The 15733-nt window shown below is 43.5% G+C and overlaps 1 protein-coding gene and 1 long non-coding RNA gene across 6 annotated transcripts in view; one reads left to right on the top strand and one right to left on the bottom strand.

Moving 5' to 3' along the window:
* Nucleotides 1–15733, bottom strand: part of LOC142560717 (uncharacterized) — a 108780-nt gene that overhangs the window by 23318 nt on the left and 69729 nt on the right. The gene's annotated exons all lie outside the window — the stretch shown is intronic.
* Nucleotides 1–15733, top strand: part of LOC142560705 (uncharacterized) — a 91543-nt gene that overhangs the window by 68111 nt on the left and 7699 nt on the right. For 3 of the 4 annotated variants that reach the window (XR_012823415.1, XR_012823414.1, XR_012823416.1), the window contains 6 exons: nt 7346–7481; nt 7578–7631; nt 7753–7907; nt 8359–8494; nt 8566–8658; nt 9482–9585. Coding sequence is in view for 1 of the 4 variants with exons in the window: in XM_075672994.1 (XP_075529109.1) it covers nt 7346–7481; nt 7578–7631; nt 7753–7907; nt 8359–8494; nt 8566–8658 (574 nt within the window). In the remaining 3 variants the exon portion in view is untranslated. The remainder of the gene's footprint in view (nt 1–7345; nt 7482–7577; nt 7632–7752; nt 7908–8358; nt 8495–8565; nt 8659–9481; nt 9586–15733) is intronic. The other variant, XM_075672994.1, reaches the window with a different exon arrangement.

The following is a 15733-nucleotide window of genomic DNA, read 5'->3' as shown; positions in this document are numbered from 1 at the left end:
TAAAGGTAGCGCAAAGGGACATTATCTATAGGCGCTCACAACAGCATTTTTGCACTGTGTCCACACCTGAAAATATATATCTTGCACAATGTCGTTGGAAGAAGGGGAGCGCTAAGTTGGGGGACACTTGTGCCCATTTCGGCGAAACAGTAGGTTCACGTCAGCACTGGAAATCGAACCCGTGACCTGCACCTGAGGTGGGCTCTTTACAACGAGATTGTGGCCTTGTGGTGCCCCTTCAATCAATCAGTTAATCAAAGGAAGCTTCACTGTGAAATATTTTGTGGTCAAAGTTGCACACCAGATATGAAATGTTAGTCACTATAACTGCACTGTTCCTTGTATTACAGTTCCTTGTATTTTACTGTGTATTTTTTTCTATGTATTTTTAATCAAAACAAAAATCGTTGTGGACTGTAGGGACACTAGAGCCCTTGAAGCGTTTGGCCTGTGTTTGGCACATTTTCCTCTCAATCAACTTGGCAGCGAAGTGAGGGCAGTGTTCTACCCCCGTGGTTCTACTTTCTACTGCTGGCACAATTGTAAGCTGCTCTCTTTCCACACAGAGCTGAATGCAGATTTATTTTAAATGTTTACAGCAGCCCATACTTAATGCAATTACAATAGACCCATTAATTTGAGTCTGGCTAATTCGATTTTTCAGTTAATTCAATCCCGACCGAAGGTCTCGACCAGCACCCATGCCTTTCTATGGGCCTATACTTCCGTTATTTCGATCCTGCAATTGGCCTTTGCCAGATAATTCCAACTTAACCAGTCAATACGCACATGCCTGACCCCTATGGTGACCCCAATAGGATCCCTTTAGTGGCAGTGTCTGTCTAACTTAACGAGTCAGTATGCACATGCCTGACCCCTATGGCGACCCCAAATGGGCTCCCTGCAATGGTCAGGCAGTGCAGCGATCGGCTTAAGGTCTAGATTGGCTCAGCCGTCAGCGCCACCATGTAAGTTGCGCGAAACACCTAGGCAGCCACTGCTACGGAGGCATGCTTTTGCGGCGCTCGTTTGAAACCTGTCGGACGTTCTAAATTGTGGTTTTAAGGCAATCGAAAACATCGAGGCCCATTTTGGACTACCGACACTTGAGAAAAGACGTCAAATTTACGATTACAACCATGCATATCGTGTCAAAGAAGTAAACAGCACGAACATCACAGCGAGGTTCTTAAATTAAATTATGGTGTTTTAGGTGCCAAAACCACGTTCTGATTAGGAGGCACGCCGTGGTGGGAGACTCCGGAATAATTTGGACCACCTGGGGTTCTTTAACGTGGACCTAAATCTATTTGCACGGGTGTTTTGGTATTTCGACCCCATGGAAATTAGGCCACCATGGCCGGGATTTAATCCTGCGACCTCGTGCTTAGCAGCCCAACGCCATAGCCACTAAGCAACCACCGCAGTTTGCAAAGTATTCCTCACAATAAAGCAAGCATGCTTACGACGTCGAACTCAAAGTGAGTTAACAAATCATTATTTTATGCCACTTAAGTGAGCAAATACGGCCGTGGACGTCTTTGAACTGTAATTTGTCGCTTCATTACTTGAAGCATGCATTACACCTCACAATTGTAGAGGTTCTGGTGAATTGGCAGGTAAGTGCTTTTTTCTCCATTGACAAAGTGCCTTGAGCATATTCTGGTATTGTCGTTCGGGCTCGAATGTGAGAGGGCAGTACCGCTGAAGCATCATAGAGAGCAGCTATGGTGTTGGGCTGCTGAGCACAAGGTTGCGGGATCAAATCCCAGCCACAGCGGCCTCATTTCGATGGGGGCGAAATGCGAAAACACCCATGTATTTGTACTTAGGTGCACGTTAAAGAACCCCAGTTGGTCAAAATTTCCGGAGCCCTCCACTACGGCGTGCCTCATAATCAGAAAGTGGTTTTGGTGCGTAAAACCCCACAATTCTTTTTTATCATAGAGAGCAATCAGCTGAGACTAAACAATGTGAAGACTGAACAAATATGCACTTGCGTGTGCGAGAGAAATGCTAATTTTCTAATACTCGACGTGTGCTGCAGTTTACTCCAACCTTAGTTCTGCTGTTCTAAGCGCGAGAAAACATTGGCACGAACGAGCTCGGTTCCAGCATTCGTGTCTTGATCTTGGCACAGCAAAAAGCACAGTGCGTATAAAGCTCCAGCACAAAGCGCTTACGAAGCTAGATTTGACACGTAACAACCACTACACGTTTGTTTTGGAGCAAGGCGAGCTAAACAACTATCAAAGCTGATTTACAACAGCGAGAATCAATTCACGCATTTTTATACAGTTGATGCTTTATTGTGTGTTTTTACGGATGCCGCTGCTGGTTCTTTCCTATTTTCTTTCTTGTTTTTGCATTTACGTCTTAGTTTGTTTAACAGAAATTTGCAAGACCGACACAAACCGCGATGATCCACTTCAGCCGCCAGGTTGCTTCCCTCGGTTTTGAAGGGAAGCCGCACAATTTGATGCCGACATCCCCTTCGTGGTTGTGACAATCCTTAATGCAGCAGTATCTGTGCTTGTTCTTTTTGTTCACACTTCTCACGAAGGAACTGCCAAGAGGCCGCGGTGAATCCATTGGAAAATTGGAAAAGCAGGCTTTCAGGTGGGCCTGAGCGCACCACGGCCAATGGTGAAATGACGATGAGGGCCTACCCGTGGGTGCTCACTGCCGCTGCTAGGTGGCGCGACATGTACACGCAAACTTTATTGCAGGGTGCCCATAGCGACACCTTTAGTGGCACCGTCTGTCTCGGCAGAGCTTGGGGGACAGTGAATGCGTTGAACACACGTCATCTAGCTTTCATCGAAAACATCTATTTTTGGTCTGTACTAGGAAGATTTTCAAGCAATAACCGTAGCTCACAATATGTGATTACGGTGTTTACATAACTCCAGCCCAGCCTTTTTTTTCCTTACGAAAATTTAGCCGAAAATTGTCTGCGTGGTACAATCGGACACGATACCAAAACCTCCTTCGCGTTGGTCGGATGCTCTACCACATAACATAGATCTATTGCGGCGAAGCTAAGAAACCGTGTGGTTTCTTAGCTTTGAAAGCTAAGAAAACTTTACAAAACTGGCGGTCGTTGAGCAACACATGTTGGACCCCTGCCCATTTTTCTTGCTAAAAAATCATGTGCACGTTAGATTTCTACTTATTTTAAGAGCTTTAATGTCATTTCTGCGTTAGTTTTCTACTAATTACCACTGCCAAGAGTAGCTAGAATGTAGCCAAGTCGCCAACCATGATTTTCGGTTGCCAGGAGCCTCTAAAACTAGCCAATTTGATGAGTTGCAGAACCTGGCAGGCCTGTCAATGATCACCCATGCTCTGGTCATGTGGCCATTTCAGGGCTCCCAAACAATAAAGCGCAGTGGCGTACCAACTATTTTTCAAGTGGGGGAAGGCAAGTCATCTCTCTCTCTGTCTCTGTCCACATTGACGCCCCACGCCAGCAACGGCAGCCTTACAACCCTACATATCATTTACCCTTTGACTTCTCTGCAGTACATGTTCCTTTCTCGTATGCTTTACCACAAAGCCCGATACGGAGGGCTCCTTCCAAGGGGAGTGGAGGTTAGGTCAGTGGCATCTACCTAACCTCCCTCCCACCTGTCTCCTTCTGGGTGGGAAGGAGGTTAGGTAGAAGCCACTTTAGCGGCCACAGACCAATAAATGATGACACATTCTTTTAGTTAATGAGTTAATGACATGTTGATTTGTTGGAAAATATTATTTGGAGGTTATACGAAAGTTCACATTCACGGCTGGGTGGAGAATGCATACACAGAGTGGGCCCAGGTGGCACGTATACTGTAAAGTTTGCCTCCTTTGCCGATTACCTGATTGCCATTGCAATAAGCAAGGCTGAAAAATGTGTCAGTGATTATCTTTCTCAACGACAGATCTGGTTTTCAATCGTGCATTATGAACCATTATTTTATAGTGTTACCAACATTTTAGTCACTAAATCTCTCGCTATAACTCTGAAGTGAGTTTCAAGAATGTAGGTGTTTTTAAACACTCTAATATAAGGTAGCGTGAACTAAATAATTTACCTAGACGTATCATGTTGGTCCAACGTTCATGCAGCTGAAGGAAAACAGTGAATTTGCCAACAGAGTATGGAGGCCTTTAACTTTAGTAATGTATTTACTATAGGATAGGTGAATATCGAAGTTCCGAATGTGGATAGTTGGTGTGTAATATTTTATTCGTATTCGAAAATGAACTGTTCGGTATTTTCGAATATCAAATTTAACCAAATATTTCACAGCAACCGACTGTTCAAATCGGGTTACTGTTCTCCACCTGCTGAACAAAGTATTGCAAATTATAGTTATCAGAAGTAAAACAGCAACAAGGTTTTTGACGCAATGCTGAAACCAGATTGGTAATACATACGAGCTTTGTTCTCAGTTTCACGGGACTCATCGTGGTTGCTTAGTGGCAATGGTGTTCGGCTGCTAAGCACAATGTCGCAGGATCAAATGCCAGCTACGGCAACTGCATTTTGATGGGGGTGAAAACACTTGTGTGCTTAGATTTAGGTGCATGTTAAAGAAACAAAGGTGGTCCAAATTTCCAGAGTCCCCGGACACTACGGCATGCCTCATAATCAGAACGTGGTTTTGGCATGTAAAACCCCATGATTAATTTTTTTTCCGGCATTGCAGTGGAAGTTTTGCACTGGTTAACACTCCTTGGGTTAGATCCCATATACATACATAAATACCCAAGACTGCACAGAGCCTATGCATCGTACAGCGAGTTTCGGCCACTTGCATGTGGCTTTCAAATATCAAAGTGCGTTCTTGAAGGCCATTTTCCAAGCAATCTTTCTAACTTATAAGTCGTTAAAATATCGCCAACTGTTCATTCAAGTCACTAAAAAGTCACTGATTGCTAAATAGCAAACTTTGCCATAAACAGACAAAAAAGTCTCAAAATATAGCGTCAAAATCGCTAAAATGGCAACACTAATAAAAATGTGGTAAATTATTAAAGCAAATTTGATTTTGTGTTTTCAAAGATGGTTAGGTCAGACGGCCCCAACAAACATGAGACGATGCAAGTGATGGTAGATTAAACTTGTTTTGGACAGCCTAGCGATAGCTTTGCTTTCTCAGCAATGTAGGCTTGCAAGGCATGTCCCGCAGGCATCTCGCACCGCAAAGTACAGAGTAACGCGTTATCTGCTACAGCACGTGGAGGTGAGGCCTGAAGCAAGGGGATACGTAATAAATAAATCGGGCCCATGTGAGCCCAATTCTGAGAGAAAACTTGGCATCAGCTGTTGTTTTGTTGTATTTGTGCAGTGTGCAGCCGACAGTGCTCACTTTCACAAGTGTCTGCGCCTAGGGGGGTGGATCAATGGCCTACTTTTACTTTTCAATTCTGACTTTGGGGGGAGAGGCACACCTCCCCCCAAACCGGCAGATATGCCTATGACAAGCATGGTGTCATGCACGTCCAGGCGCATATAAAGACATCTCACTCGAAAACCACGAGCACTAGCGGTCACAACGTTAATGTGGTGAAAATCCTCGGCAGCAATAAGCGAACGCTTCGTGCTGCTTCAGTTTCACCGCAAGAACACCTTTCACGACCAAATAAGTGAAAGCAGTCTTGAAAGTTCTGAGAACCTCAACTGCACTAATGAGGTTCAATTGCACCATTGACAGACCAAGTAGCTCGAGTCATTGTCTAGATCAAGACTTGAAAGACTTCAGACTTGCAGAGGTGAGGAAATTTACGAACTGTTACCTGTGTGCTATATACTGTGTGTGCTATATAAATACCAGTGATGAGTGTGTTGAAGAACCAATGTGGCCGAGACTCCACATGCAGCTGGTGGAGAGGCCAGACCCTATTATCAGTGCTTCAAGGCGCTTTCTGTAGACCCGAGTGATCTTGGTTGTCACTCTAGGCGCATATATTCTGAAGTTTCAAAAGTGGGGGGGGGGGGCATGACCTACTTTGCCCCCCCCTCCCCGATACATACGCCTTTGATAAAGCAGGTGCACATTTGAATTGGGGGTGTGTTAGAATTAGAAATATACTGCCAAATGCCAAATGGCGTTTTTCTACAATTGCTCAATTAGACCCACCGCATAATTAAATAAATTTCATCGGTCCCGTCAGGGTTGAACTAACGGAAGTCAATTGTATTTGGCTTTCACTGTGTGTTGCTTTAACACTTTCAAACTTGTTTTTTTTGGCGGGGGGGGGGGGTGGAGGGGTGATCCCACCCCCATCGTTTTCTTTCTTAAATATTATGAAACGAGCACAATGGTTTTATTTTTGGTTATTCAGAAAGAGAAAAGATGACACGGATAATGGCAAATGCACTCTTGGTATGGTCCTTACATCCCTATCTCACAAAAGGAATAACTTGAATAGCAGACGTAAAAACACCATCGCTCTTTGTACTTTTTCATGATGTCAGGGTCTGAATGTGACGCTGTTGAAGTTGCCTGTTCTGCACGTGGACAACAAACTATCGCCTTCTGAGTTTAAGCTTGGCTTGTGTGTAGAGTCTGAAGAGCAACTGTTCCTATCAACATCTGAAGGTGCTGCATGAGCAGCCACCTCAAAGAGATCACACGGCCACACTCAAGGAAGGAGCCCTTGATTTATTTGAACTCAACCAGACAAAGCAGAGAGAGCAACAGATAAAACAGATACTACAGAGGGCAGAGCAATCTTGGAGAAAGTACACCAACAAAAGGAGCCCCCTTGTCACTGGAAAGGAGGCAAGCTGTAGTGAAGATAGCGAGATGGGGGGGGGGTTAAAAATAATAATAATAATAAAAAACTGTTTAAACGTACAACAGATGGCAGAAACACACAAGAGTAGTGACCTTATACTATGGTGCAAATATTTGAATGGAGGAAAATTGCCACCATAGCGGTGTGCAAAGCCCAGGAGCCACCTTTCCCATTTGCGGATATGTGCGCTCCACGTGGCGCAACCGTGCCCACGTAAAGGCTCATTCCACAGCCACTAACAAAAACCCAAACTGAGCAAACCCAGAGAGAGGAGAAAATATGTTTCTAGAAATATACAACAAATGGCGGAACCACCTCAAGGCTCGCCAACTTCGTGTTGCTGCAAACATCTGAGGGGAGAGAGTGGAGAATGCATGGGTACATCACTGACATGGCGGAACAGAAATGTGGAAGCGTACTGGTACTTCAGTGACACTGAGAAGGTTAAGGAATTAGATATACTTGTCTATAAGTGGGCATTTGTAATTGTTATCCTTGTTTTTCATGTCACAAATAAAGTTATGAATTGCTGTTTTTCATTCATGTTTTCCTTAAGGTTTCTGGCTGGTTCTGAAGAACCTGGAAAGAAGCTTTCAAAGATTAGCAAGACCTGGCTCCCAGCATTTGTGCTAGCCTGTTCCATCAGCTCAGCCCAAGTGATGCCATTGCATTATAAATCTCTGAAGCCTATGGTAATCTGATTTAAATTATTGTTTCCTTCATTTTCTCTTCTTTGTTGCTGTTTTCGTAATTCTATTTTCTTTTTTTTTTACGATTCCTTACTCTAGGTACAGACCATGGTGTTACAGTTTCTTCTCTTGCTTTGTCAAAAGAATGACAGTGTAAGTGTGATTGTTAGTGTATGTACTCAAGATACTGCCTCTTGTTAATGCTTAGGCCTGAAAAGTCGTTGTTCTTTTATTATCCTTGGTGTATAGTGCTTTTTTTTTTAATTGTGTGCAGAAGCCCAAAGGTGGCTTGAAAATTCTTTTGTCAAGATTCCTGCAAGAGAACCCAAGCCTATGCACTTCCTTAGAGCCTGCTAGCTTTGACAGTGCTTTGATGAACACCCTGATGTCTGCCCTGGACTTCTTTATGCTCCTGGTTTACTGCTTCAAGTAAGAATACTTTATTTATGAGAGGGGCTTTTACTTAAGAAAATATTATAAGACCTTCAGATTACTTGCTTGCTGCAAAAAATTTTGTATGCTAGATTGATGTGCTCAGATATTTTACCAACCATAAGTAGATAACACTGTCAAATTACACATTCATGGCTTCTTTTTAACCTTCAAAAAAGAAATAACTGGCTAAATAATATATGTGGATATGAAAATATAACTCTGCAATGTATACAGTATCCTGACTGCAACATCATCTAGGTTGTGCTACTATTTTTCAGTTTTTATACTTTTGACAGCACATCCCCTTTTATTTTTCACTTTATGTGCTCTTTCTGCTGGCACATGTCTGCCCCTGTATTCCTGCTTTTGACTTGTTTTAACTCTATTCAGAATTTTCAGATGTCAATATTGTAGATTACTAACCGCATCCAATTTTCTACTATAGTTTTATAGTTAACTGTGTGGAGCAGCAGGAAGTGAAAAAGAGCTGTTGCATCAACACTGCTATTTTGCTCATGGTACATATTGACACAATCGACGGGGACATATTGAGTGATGACAGAGCTCCCGCAGAACTTCAGGTATGTTCGGAGCAAATGCAAACTAGCAAGTGCCATGATAGCTGGAATGTTCGTTAACTGTGTGGTTTCAGGCTGAAGGAGTGTGCACACCAATTTCAACATCTGCTAAATTGTACTCATTGATAAGAAATGCACCACCAGCACTCCTCAAGTCATTGCCAAAAGTAAGTTTTGCATATCTAACCATATTTTTATATTCTCTGCCATTAGTATCACACCATCAATCAAGTGTGCATGGAAAATGTCAGCAATACACTGCAGTTCAATTGTAATGACTTTGGTGTCATTGCATTGTTAAGACTTTTTATACTCTGTATGAGTAACACTCATTAATAAAAAGATCTCCTATTTGGGGTTATCTCATATACAGAGTTAAAGATGGTCTGATTAACAGAGCCAGTTTCACACACTGTTATTGGCTCGTGTGAGCAGTGATGTCACTGGCTTGACCTCAAAGCTAACAGTACTGCTTGCAGCTTGACTGGATGATATTGTGGTGCTAGGCACATGTGTAACTGATGTGCACTGTGCTGGCCCGATGGCTATGACATTCTGAGCAAGTGGTCATGGGTTTGATTATGGTCATAGTGGCTACATTCCAATAGGGGTAGAATACAAGAACGCTTGTGTACTGTGCTTTCGGTTCACATTAAAGTGCCCCAGATGGTCAAAATTAATCTAGATACCCTCAGCGCAGCGTCTGTCATAGTCCATGTGCTGCTTTAGTACGTTAAACACAAACAAACAATCAATCAATGATTGTGTGTAACTGAAGTGCAAAGAAGGCATTACTTTAGGGGCGTATATATCAGTGATGAAATTGGATAATGGCTGCTGAAAAAAATGTTCCCACTGAATGAGTAATACAGATTCTTATTGCCAACACTAGATCTTCATTCTGATTCATGTATGCATGATGCTGAATGAGTAATAAGGTTCCTACTGCTAGCACTAGATCTTCATTGCAATTCATGTGTGCATGTGCAGACCACTCTGGCCATGTGTCCAACAGTATTTCGTCAGTGCATCGAGCATCTGTAACCATGCCAACACACCTGTGACGATGTGGATGAAAAGCGCATTAGCTAAAGGTAAAAATAAAAAGAAACACGGGAAAACAAACACCCCTCTATTTGTTCTCTTCGTATGGTTCTTTCGGCAAGACCAAAGAACCATACGACCTTTGTTTGGACGTTTGTTTTACAGATGCTTCTGAGAATGTTATTAATTTTTGGCTGGACATCCTGTGCGTATCTTTCTCTAGGCACAAAATACTTGTTGCTGCACCTTTTGCTGAAGTAACTGTGGCTTCTTAAGTGGTGATCATAGTTTCAGGTGAAGCTAAGCTAGCAGACCAATCAGACCTGCACTGTGAAGGCAGGCATATACTAGCAGCTGTAGCCTTGGCAGTCTGGCAACCATTATTGCAAAAAGCAATGACTTAACAGAGGTTTGCATATGCAGATGTGTTAGTGTTGTCTTTCTTGTTTTATTGTTTACTTCACATCACATATGAGACTACCTCTGGTGAGGTTGCATACAGGCTTAGAACGACAGAAAGCAGAGCTAGTTGGTAAGGATTCATTATGCAAAAAATATGTGAGGCGTGCAGACAGGACACAAGAGTAGAGAAGTGGACACAAGTGTTGTCCACTTCCCTACTCTTGTGTCCTGTCTGCATGCCTCATGCCTTTTTTTGCATAATGCATACAGGCTGCAGCTCCATTGTTCCACGAGACAAAGTGAGCGAGAAAATGAAAGCATTTTCAATTTCGTTGTTCCGTCTGGTTGTAGAGCAAAAACCAAAGAGAAAGCACAATTTGCTTCTGTCTTTGTTCATGCTATCCCCAGCTCATTACAACAATACATCAAGTTGCCTAGATTCTTATACATTTCATCCTATCATATGATTAGTGCCAAGTGTAGTAATCATCATCATCATCAGCCTGGTTATGCCCACTGCAGGGCAAAGGCCTCTCCCATACTTCTCCAACAACCCCAGTCATGTACTAATTGTGGCCATGTCGTCCCTGCAAACTTTTTAATCTCATCCGCCCACCTAACTTTTTGCCGCCCCCTGCTATGCTTCCCTTCCCTTGGAATCCAGTCCATAACCCTTAATGACCATCGGTTATCTTCCCTCCTCATTACATGTCCTGCCCATGCCCATTTCTTTTTCTTGATTTCAACTAAGATGTCATTACTCTATGAAAAAAGAGAGCGCTCACATCAGCTTCTGCTGCTTAAACCCGCCGTGGTTGCTCAGTGGCTATGGTGTTGGGCTGCTGAGCACGAGGTCGCGGGATCGAATCCCGGCCACGGCGGCCGCATTTCGATGGAGGCGAAATGCGAAAACACCCGTGTGCTTAGATTTAGGTGCACGTTAAAGAACCCCAGGTGGTCAAAATTTCCGGAGTCCTCCACTACGGCGTGCCTCATAATCAGAAAGTGGTTTTGGCACGTAAAACCCCAAATATTATTATTATTATTATTACTGCTGCTTAAGATGTCATTAACTCGCATTTGTTCCCTCACCCAATCTGCTCTTTTCTTATCCCTTAACGTTACACCCATCATTCTTCTTTCCATAGCTCGTTGCGTCATCCTCAATTTAAGTAGAACCTTTTTCATAAGCCTCCAGGTTTCTGCCCCGTAGGTGAGTACTGGTAAGACACAGCTATTATACACTTTTCTCTTGAGGGATAATGGCAACCTGCTGTACATGATCTGAGAATGCCTGCCAAATGCACCCCAGCCCATTCTTATTCTTCTGGTTATTTCCGTCTCATGATCCGGATCCGCCGTCACTACCTGCCCTAAGTAGATGTATTCCCTTACTACTTCCAGTGCCTCGCTACCTATTGTAAATTGCTGTTCTCTTGTGAGACTGTTAAACATTACTTTAGTTTTCTGCAGATTAATTTTTAGACCCACTCTTCTGCTTTGCCCCTCCAGGTCAGTGAGCATGCATTGCAATTGGTCCCCTCAGTTACTAAGCAAGGCAATATTATCAGCGAATTGCAAGTTACTAAGGTATTCTCCATTAACTTTTATCCCCAATTCTTCCCAATCCAGGTCTCTGAATACCTCCTGTAAACACGCTGTGAATAGCATTGGAGAGATTGTATCTCCCAGCCTGACGCCTTTCTTTATTGGGATTTTGTTGCTTTCTTTATGGAGGACTACGGTGGCTGTGGAGCCGCTATAAATATCTTTCAGTATGTTTACATACGGCTCGTCTACACCCTGGTTCCGTAATGCCTCCATGACTGCTGAGGTTTCGACAGAATCAAACGCTTTCTCGTAATCAATGAAAGCTATATATAAGGGTTGGTTATATTCCGCACATTTCTCTATCACCTGATTGATAGTGTGAATATGGTCTATTGTTGAGTAGCCTTTATGGAATCCTGCCTGGTCCTTTGCTTGACAGAAGTCTAAGGTGTTCCTGATTCTATTTGCGATTACCTTAGTAAATAGTTTGTAGGCAACTGACAGTAAGCTGATCGGTCTATAATTTTTCAAGTCTTTGGCGTCCCCTTTCTTATGGATTAGGATTATGTTAGCGTTTTTCCAAGATTCCGATACGCTCGAGGTCATGAGGCATTGCGTATACAGGGTGGCCAGTTTCTCTAGAACAATCTGCCCACCATCCTTCAACAAATCTGCTGTTACCTGATCCTCCCCAGCTGCCGTCCCCCTTTGCATATCTCCTAAGGCTTTCTTTACTTATTCTGGCGTTACCTGTGGGATTTCGAATCCCTCTAGGCTATTCTCGCTTCCACTATCGTCGTGGGTGCCAGTGGTACTGTATAAATCTCTATAGAACTCGTCAGCCACTTGAACTATCTCATCCATATTAGTAATGATATTGCCGGCTTTGTCTCTTAACGCATACATCTGATTCTTGCCAATTCCTAGTTTCTTCTTCACTGCTTTTAGGCTGGCTCCGTTCCTAAGAGCATGTTCAATTCTCTTCATATTATACTTCCTTATGTCAGCTGTCTTACGCTTGTTGATTAACTTCGAAAGTTCTGCCAGTTCTATTCTAGCTGTAGGGTTAGAGGCTTTCATACATTGGCGTTTCTTGATGAGATCTTTCGTCTCCTGTAGTAATGTTTATACACTAAGGTCTCGAGTTAGAGGTAGAGAAATGTGACTGAACTATTTTAATGTCGAATTTTCGAATGCACGAAGAAGACCAAATGATTATTGAACCAACAAACCTTTATTAGGGAAAAAATTTGCTATCCTTGTTTGTATTTTGCATGAAGTATGCATGCCAAGTTTAAGTTTCATAGACTCATGCGAGCTACACAGTACTCACATTTTGTGAGAAGTTGCACAGAAATGCTTCACTATGGTGTGTACCATGTGATCCCAACAGTGCTGTAGTAACAGCCAAATGAAGTGCGTGTCCTCTGTGGGGTAAGCGCATTTTAAAGGTTTGTAGCCTAGATTGCACAGCCTTATATATTCGAACATTGTTTTGTTTACACTTATACATTTTATCTCAGTGTCATCAAAATTTAAAATATGTAATAGAGGACACATAAGTGAAGTTAATCAGCCTACAGAAAATTCCTGTGGTAAGGCACATCCTTAATTTTGTTTAAAGACTGTATGCTAAAGCCCTGCAAGGGCACCTTGAGACTCAAGGTGATGGTGCTTGGCGCCACCACGGACCCTTAGCCCCCATACCGAAGCTGTAATCCGCACCGTGGCGACAGGTTGTAAGGTGAAGGGTAGAAACCATGAATGGTGGCGGTCGGGGCCATGGTCAAGCCCCGACCGATGGGCTCCCCGTCCGTTTACTAGGTGGGGGGCTCTGGGACCTTCTTGTGTCTATAATGGGTGAAACACAGGTGACACAATAGGAACCCTTAATCCATACATGCCGCATGGATTCTCAATTTCCCCCTCTAAAAAAAAACAAAAAAAAACAATCGGAACCGAAAATGGTACCGCACCGAAGAATCAAAGTTACAACTCAGAAATGTGCTGAAAATTTTCCACACTTCCTGGTAGTTCACGCTGTTGAGCAAAACGCTCCAGTGGCCACTCTATCAGTGTTTGTACTACAAAAGTGTCTAGTAGCTAACATAGGCGAAGAATATGAAGCAAAAAAACTGTCCTCAGGAGATCTGCTTGTAGAAGTCAAATCCAAAAAGCAGAGTGATTCATTACTCGCACAAAAGAAGCTTGCTGACCTTAACATTACTGTAACACCTCACAGAAGCCTGAACAGCATTCAGGGAGTAATTTCTGAGCGGCTGCTAATGACAGAGAATGAAAATGAGCTCCTCGAGAATTTGCGAGACCAAAGAGTAACATCCCTTCACCGCATAAATATAAGGCGCAACGGCGAAGAAAAAACAACACCTCACATCATGCTAACATTCGGCAGCACTCGGTTGCCCAAGTCTGTCCGGGTTGCATTCATTAGGTGCCCAGTGCGCCCGTACATCCCTAACCCTAGGAGATGTTTCAAATGCCAATGGTATGGCCATGGCAGCAAAATATGTAGAGGCAAGGAGACCTGTGCCAAATGCGCCGAAACCGAACACAATACTGACAACTGCCAAGCAAGTGAAACAAAGTGTGCAAATTGCAACGGTCCACATGCAGTGTACTCACGAACCTGTGAAGTATTCAAAAAAGAAAAACAAATAATCAATCTAAAAGTACGAGAAAACTTATCTTACCCTGAGGCGAGGAAAAAGTTCAGTTAAGAGACATCCAGGTCATATGTTGACGCCGTGCGCCGGGGGGCCGAGCGGCGTCTGGTGACAGTGGGCACACAGTACACCATTGTTGATGTGTGCCTGCCCCGTCCCCCACCCGAACAGCACTCTGGTGTTGGCACCAGTGACATCCCGGAGGTGCACCTGACGGCGGCCTCTGGCACAACCAAAGGTAGTGGGAGTGGCGACACACCACTCCAACTTCAGACCACTGCCCAGGCAGGGCCATCCACAACTCTGACAGGTGCAGCCAAGGCTGCCATACTATCACACAAAAAAGGCTCGCTGGCCCCCGAGCCGGTAGGCCGCATGGCTTCCCCCCATCGGGAAAAGACACAAATCCGTACCCCTGCGGGTTCCCCGCGGAAACCCATCACCTCGCTGGAGGCGATGGATCTAAGCAGTAGCCCGCCTCCACAGCAGCGGCGGTGCAACTCCCTTGATTACAAAAAGGGAGGAAAAACTCCAATAACGGGTCTCACAAAACTGGGAGCATAGGTTTTGAAATACATCCATCAAAGTTATTAGATATGGCGTTCCCAATTCACTGGAACTGTCGAGGCATATTAAAAAACTACGGTGACATAAAAGATATTCTTGCTGTATATTCCCCGGTTGTTTTGTGTCTCCAGGAGACAAACTTGGGATCAAAACATAAAAATATTTTAAGTAGATATAAAGTCTTTCGTCACGACCGAGAGCAAGCAAATAGGTTCTATGGCGGTACTGCCATAGTTGTTCAAAGTAGTGTGGCTACTCATGAAGTCAAGCTTCAGACTGCATTCGAAGCCGTTGCAGTATCTGTAGTACACTTTAAAACAATTACAGTATGCTCCGTATATATTCGACCACACCTGACAGTAACACTCCATGACTTAGAAGACCTTTTAAAACAATTACCAGAGCCATATCTGTTAGTCGGCGATTTTAATGCTCACTCCAATTTGTGGGGAAGCGAACAAATGGACACTAGAGGCCGTATTTTAGAAGATTTTATTCTCTGCAATAATATATGCCTGCTCAACAGGGGCAAACACACATACTGCTCTCCAAGCTCCGGAAAATGGAGCTGCATAGATTTGTCTCTTACATCGCCTTCTGTTTTTAATGCTTTTAAATGGACTGTCTTGGACAACCCGTATGGTAGCGATCATTTACCTGTTCTTATCAGCCTAACATCATCTCCGCAAATCATTCCTACAAAACCACGACGTTGGAAGCTCCATTCGGCCGACTGGGCGCTGTTTCAAGAAAATGCCAGCTTAGAAAAAATAGATCCACATAATTTAGGTATAGATGAACTTAATGAAATTGTCACAAACTGCATTATTTCTGCCACGCTCCTGGCCATACCTCAATCTTCTGGAGTGGTGAAACAAAACCACAAAACCTGGTATAAAAAAATTACCGACGATTACGTTACTTCCTAATGCGAAATTTGAGCGCAGCAAATAAGCTGTTTCACCTTTTCGATAGATTGAGGCAAAGAAATCGA

Source organism: Dermacentor variabilis, chromosome 1 (genome assembly GCF_050947875.1).
Source record: "Dermacentor variabilis isolate Ectoservices chromosome 1, ASM5094787v1, whole genome shotgun sequence".
Classification (NCBI taxonomy): domain Eukaryota; kingdom Metazoa; phylum Arthropoda; class Arachnida; order Ixodida; family Ixodidae; genus Dermacentor; species Dermacentor variabilis.
Note: the sequence above shows the minus strand (reverse complement) of the source record. Positions and strands in the feature narration are given on the sequence as shown.